This window comes from Sinocyclocheilus anshuiensis, unplaced genomic scaffold (genome assembly GCF_001515605.1).
Source record: "Sinocyclocheilus anshuiensis isolate Anshui unplaced genomic scaffold, SAMN03320099.WGS_v1.1 scaffold143, whole genome shotgun sequence".
NCBI classification, from domain to species: domain Eukaryota; kingdom Metazoa; phylum Chordata; class Actinopteri; order Cypriniformes; family Cyprinidae; genus Sinocyclocheilus; species Sinocyclocheilus anshuiensis.
This window is the reverse complement of record NW_015548197.1, coordinates 215,894-222,311: the sequence shown is the minus strand read 5'-3', so window position 1 is coordinate 222,311 and position 6,418 is coordinate 215,894. Positions and strand designations below refer to the sequence as shown.

The 6,418-nt window shown below is 40.0% G+C and overlaps 1 protein-coding gene across 1 annotated transcript; it reads left to right on the top strand.

Annotated features, from left to right (window-relative positions):
• Positions 1-987: 987 nt before the first annotated feature.
• LOC107653217 (G protein-regulated inducer of neurite outgrowth 1-like) lies at positions 988-4,558 on the top strand. Its single transcript, XM_016439887.1, has 2 exons — positions 988-1,142; positions 2,297-4,558. The coding sequence occupies exon 2, from the start codon at positions 2,372-2,374 to the stop codon at positions 4,448-4,450; it is 2,079 nt and encodes a 692-aa protein (XP_016295373.1). The 5' UTR covers positions 988-1,142; positions 2,297-2,371; the 3' UTR covers positions 4,451-4,558.
• Positions 4,559-6,418: the final 1,860 nt, after the last annotated feature.

The following is a 6,418-nucleotide window of genomic DNA, read 5'->3' as shown; positions in this document are numbered from 1 at the left end:
TATAATATATGGATTGCATGAGACATGTGTCTCTAAAAGTGTCATGCAATGCTTATATTGTTATAAAAGGTAATTTTATAAAATTATACATTATGCATTATTTTACTATATAATTTTATTATACTAATACTATAGAATAGAATATATTTCATTATTCTGATCTTTAAGTATTATATATATATATATATATATATATATTAGTATGATCATATTAATATAACACATTGAGAGCACTATGTGGAGTCAATGCATGAAATATGTTTATTATTCTTCATGCGAAATATAGAAACCATATTTGCTGTGGGCTCCAGTGTTTTGAGAGTAATCCGTCTCACTTTACTAACCATCAGCTCAGGTGCTGCTGACAGTCAATACTGGTTACTAGGCAACCAAAGCCCTGCCATTGTACCATCAACAACTTTAATATGACAGATAAAGTCGATTTAATGAGATCCAAACTCATTGTGAAGCTGCAGATAAGCTAAATGCCAACATGTATATGGATTCGTGTATTCGTGCATAAGGTGATATTTAATTACTAAATTCAACATTTTCTATAAGCCAGACTTTAGAGCATTAAATAATAATAATAACAATAACATTTATTGATCTTAAGTTGTAATTGTGAATGGAAAATATACACCGATCAGGCATAACATTATGACCACTGACAGGTGAATAACACTGATTATCTCTTCATCACTGCACCTGGTAGTGGGTGGGATATATTATATTAATAAACTTATTCCAGTCTATTGAGATAAAATATGTAACATTAAATATTAACTAAATTAAGGGTTTTAAACCTGTGTTCACAAAATTAAATCCGTTCTAGCGTGCAGATGCAATACGGTTTAACTATAGAGATGTAATTGCTTTCTTGCGATTTCCCAGCTGAAAGCAAAGAAACCTGATGTATGCTTACATCTCTAAAATACCAGTTGATGTTTTGGAAAAATGAGATGCACATCAATACGTGACCTGTATTCCGCTCGCGCGTCATGCTCTCCTCGCGTATCTGATGCAGAACAGAGCGTAGTCATTTATTCAAGCACGAGAGGGAAAAACAGTTCAGTTTCAGCATCATTCAGAAGAGCGCATCGTCCTGGCAATGTCTGGATCGATTTGGGAGGCATTAAACTGTGAGTATGGTTGTGCGTAATATGCGCTTGTGTAGTTCTTTAATAGCGGGTCGTGTTTACTTATGTTACAGTGTTTATGGGCGTCGCTGATGGATGTGTAGATGTGTTAGAATCACTGTCCCAGCTTAGAATCGAATTAAATGTTACATTATATTAATGTAAACGGAGAATTATAACTGAAACACTGAAATAAGATTATTTTTATCAACAGCTGCAGCCTAACCTAGTCAGTCTGGTCTGTTTTTGAGGGGTTTTGGACACTTCTTAAAAGATTTTTTATATTTTTTCCCCAGCGGGGACATTTGGAGCTTTTAAGTTTACTATTATTTTATTTATTTTATTGATTTGGTTCTATTTTCATAAGTGGCACATTTAAAAAAACAAAAAAAGCAAACAAACTCCAAACTGATTGCACATGTAAAACAACCATCATTCAAAACTTGCTTCCATTACACTGTAAAAAAAAATCCGTAAAATTTACGGTAAAAAACCAATACAGTTTTCCACCGTATATAGTAGGGGAATTTACCGTTAACCATTTAACAGGTTTTTACTGTAGCATTTTTACAGTCTTTTACCGTTAAATTCACGGTCATTTTTTACAGTGTAGGGTTGTAAGTGTTGTAAGGATTCCCTTACGAAAATTAAGCATGGTTTTATAGTAAAAGTGTAGTAACTATGTTTTCTTTTTTAGCGTATTGATTACCATTTGTATAACCACAATTTTACTTCAAATACCATGGTTAAACGTAAATTGTTAGTGTATTGTTAATTTGTGGTTACCATGGTTTAGCTATAGTAACCATGGTTTTTAAATTGTAATTGTAGTAAAAAGGGTTGGTTTAATCAGGTGCTAAATGTACAGTCATTACACCAGGAGTGCATTTACAGTACATAACTGAACTGACATAAAATCTATAGTTCCTGTAATCCTGTCTAAACCAATGTCAATTAAAATGTTTGATCAATGAACATACGGCAATGAAAATTCAACACTTGTGAAAACAGCAGAAAAACGAATCAGAAAATGTAAAAATATATTTCCATGAAAAATCATGATTTATAGTTTTATCTTGACATTTACAGTAGGTAAACAATTTCATCAAAACATTTTTTAAAAGGTTGAACTAAATCTGCTGTTTTTCTCTTCACAGATGTGTCAAACCCACAACTAAGACATCACTAAATCAGAGCTCCCATTGTCGTCTCCTTCAACTATAATCAGTTTCATGGAATCCCGACCTGATTTCCTTCATCCCCCTGGAAATAATGAGCCCAAGGCATGCTGGGAGTCCAAGCCCTCAAGCCAGCACAGAAAGGGAAACCTCTCTCCTGGAACCAGGACAAGACTTGGAGAGAATCATGGCATTGAAGTAAAAGCTAAAGAACAGGAGGAGCGATCCACCTCCAGGGAATCCGCCGGCCATATGAAAACACTAAAAAACACTGCATTAGCCACCGCTGCCATTCCAGCCGTAGAACCCCTCCCTGCGTCCACAGCTGCATCGAAAATACCCACCATGCACTCAACGACAACCAAGCAGGTCACTGCGGGAATAGCTAACACAATTGCTACGACTAAAACAGGATCAAAACCACCAAGCAAAACAACTGCACCTGGAGTGGAGGTCTTAAGTTTATCCAGCCAAACTGGACCCAGTGGGCCAAAACTGAGATCCCCAAATGCGAGCCATGAGAAAAAGCTGCAAGCGAGTGCGAAAACTTTTCTCAAAAACATGCAAAAAACTGCCTCAGCATCTCATATCGTTGGCTCCACAGACTCCCCACAAAAGACGCTTCAAAAAACATCGTCTGCTTCCCAGATTTCCTCTACCGACTCTTCCAAGAGTCTCAGCCGGACTTCTCTCTCGCACATTCCTAGAGCCACTTCCAGCCCCAAACTTAAACCGCCCCATCCTGCATCTCTCAAAGTGGACAAAACTGAGCGGAATAGAAGAGTTACAGGCAAAGAAGGACTGCTGTTGACTTCTCCGAAAGATAAAATGATTGACACATTGGTGGAGAGCAAACTGCAACTGGGTACGGAAGCAGCAATGGAGGAGAGTCCTCGGGGACGAGAGGAGCCGGAGATAAAGAATGGGAATGAGAGAGAAGGAGTGGAAAGAGAGGATGCTGTCCTTCAGGGACACGGTCTTAGAGGAAGTGATGTCATCACGATTAACTCCAAAGGGGGTGAAGAAACGTCTTCTCCGTCGTCACATCGAGCAGGAAACCCCTCTATCAAACAGCTGAGAGAGCAAGAAGACAAGACTGACGCATATGTAACGACCCAAGAGAGACACGCAGGAAAGAGTCAGAGACTGTGGGAAAAGATGGGAAGGGAGGAAGCAGAGAGTGAGGAGAGAAGGAACACAGGAGAGGGAAAGAGGGAAGCTGAGATTCAGAATGATAAAATGGCGACTGAGGTCAGGAAGGATGCTATGATGAACGAAAACAATAACATTCCGACACCCAAGAACTTGAAGGATGCAGTGACAATGACAGTTGAAGGTTTCCCAGTCACTAAAATGAAGGATGCAGCACTGCAGGCGGATCTGCAACCGGTGTACGCTGACGTCGAGGTCCAGGCGGATGTGGAGGTCTGCAGCAGATCCACAGACATGAGTCCAGTCCACGATTCTCAACCCCACCAGTTGAACCCTGAGATTGACCTCAATCCTAAAGTTGGCCTGCACAATGAGCTCAACCCCGACAGTAACTCGGACTCCGATTGGTTGCCAACTGTAGCCTTACCGGACCCCAAACCAACAGGACCCAAGCCTAGATTTCTAGGTCCACCCCCTTACAAGTCCTCCAATAGCCAAAAATCTCTTCAACACATCTGTCAAATAGAGATTGAGCTTCGTAGCCAGTCCCTGCAACCTCTTGGTTCGGTTCCTCCTCAAGTAACCATCAGTGAATTTGACGCAACTTGTCAAGTGTCGCCCAGGGTGGCGGAGGACTCCTTGAAGCTGCTCAACTCTGGGAGAACAGCAGGGGTGGAAGGAGAAAAGGAGGAGAGCGGTACACCTCAGGAGATCGTCTGGGATGAGCAGGGAATGACCTGGGAAGTCTATGGAGCGTCGCTGGACATGGAGTCCCTGGGATTTGCCATCCAGAACCACGTGCAGTGCAAGATCCGTGAACACGAGTGGCGTATCGGCACGCTCCGGAAGTCCATATGCCTCGCCGAACAATCGCCCAGAAAGGACAGGACAGGAAAGAGGAAGAGGAGCATCTTCAGATCGCTGTTTGCTGGATCAAAGTGCTGCTCGAAACCACGACCCAAAGAGGAAGCGGAAAAGTGACTCATTGTTATGTAAATGTGTTTTGTAGATAGTGCTACACTGGAGAATGTATAGCAGACCTAAAAATGTCAAAAAAAATATGTAGCCTACTGTTGCTTCATTTACGGTTTAGACCAGGGGTGCCCAAACTCTGTCCTGGAGGGCCGGTGTCCTGCAGAGTTTAGCTCCAGCCCTAATCAAACACACCCGAAGCAGCTAATCAAGGTCTTACTTGGCATACTAGAAACTTCCAGGCAGGTGTGTTGAGGCAAGCTGGAGCTAAACCCTGCAGGACACCGGCCCTCCAGGACAGAGTTTGGGCACCCCTGGTTTAGACCATGTTCAGAAGCTGAAGGTCTTGAAATTATTTCTTGCCTATGGCCTTGTCCCAAATGGCGAGCTTGATGTGAACTTATGGTCTCATGGCCTACGCTTGTTCTTGACTATGATGAAGTGCATGAGATTGTGTCCACTGTAGAGGCGCCACTTTTGGCCATATTGGTGCAGACTACTACCCAACTGTCAACCTTTCAGGTTTTGGAAGTCTGGAATGTTCTTACATGTCTCTTAAAGGGATAGTTCACTCAAAAATGAACATTCTATCATAATTTACTCACCCTCATGTCATTCCAATCCTTGTATGACTTAATTTCTTCCATGGACCCCAAAAGAAGAATGTGTTGAAGAACATCGGGTACCAAAATAAATTGTACCCCACTGACTTCTGTTGCATGCCCAAAAGAACCCAAAGACATTTCTTAAATGAAACTAATAGAGTTTTGGATGAATATGATTCATTTTACAAGACTAATTTCCTGCCCCATCAAACACCAACTTGTAGACGTTGTTTTGGATTAGCATGTTCACACTGTTGGTATTTGTTGAAGCAGAGTGGAAATCGCAGTTGTTTCCCAACATTTTAAATCCAACATCCAACTTTAGAATTTTTGAAATGTTGGTATTCGTTGATGCAATGTGAACTAGCTTAGTTAATGTGCTAATTTAAAAATTAATCTAAATGAATTGTTCATTATTATGTAACCTTATTGAAAGGTCCATGACATTTTTGTACAGGCAAAATTTGTCTAGTGTCTTCACTCTTAGTATTAACTTGTGTAAAAACTGAATGTCACTATATTTAGGTTAACATTTAAAAAATGAACTTTTTTAATCACTATATTTAGGTTAAATAAAATAGGTTATATAAAATAAACTTTTGTCTGAGAACTGGTCTGACAGCAGTTTCTGTATTACACTGTTTTTAGGAACCTTGTAGGTTTTCTCAGAACAGTTAATGACTGTCTAACTGAGAGTATTGATCACTGTGGTCACTCACTTGCACACCTGAGCAACTTCAAGCACTAGTAGTTCTTATTTATGCTGGTAGACATTAATCCTATTAAAATTGAATGACTTCCAGTTGGTTTATCACTGCAAAAATGCTCTCATTGTGTGAGCGTCCTGTAGAGATACATGATCCTCGGCTGATAATCACTGTAGAGCACTTTAAAGGAATAAAATAATGTTTGTGATGTTCTACATGATGTGATTTTTAAAACTTTTTTTCAAGTTGAATTGTTAAAAAACCTTGTGCATGAGCCTGTTTTTTGTTTTCTGATGTGAGAGCCCTTTTGATTGAGTCCTTGCACGGTGTATGATTTTATGTTATTTTTACCATAGTATCAGGACTTGACTGAATGAGGTCTTTGTGTTTTTGTGAGAGCTCTAAGTGATGTCTGCTGAATATTTTATCTTTTCCGTGTGAGGGAGCAAGACGTTGATATTGACTTTACAGAAGCGAGTGTGGACTAAATTTAGGTATCTTTGTTGTAAATGATGTCTGAATTTGAGTCTGGCTTTAAATATTTCACTCAGGAGTGCAGCACGTACAGCTACCATGTCCTGTGTTCGGTCGACATTATGGACCCTACAGAGCATCTACCCTACATACTTAAAGGGGTCATATGATGCGATTTCAATTTTTCCTTT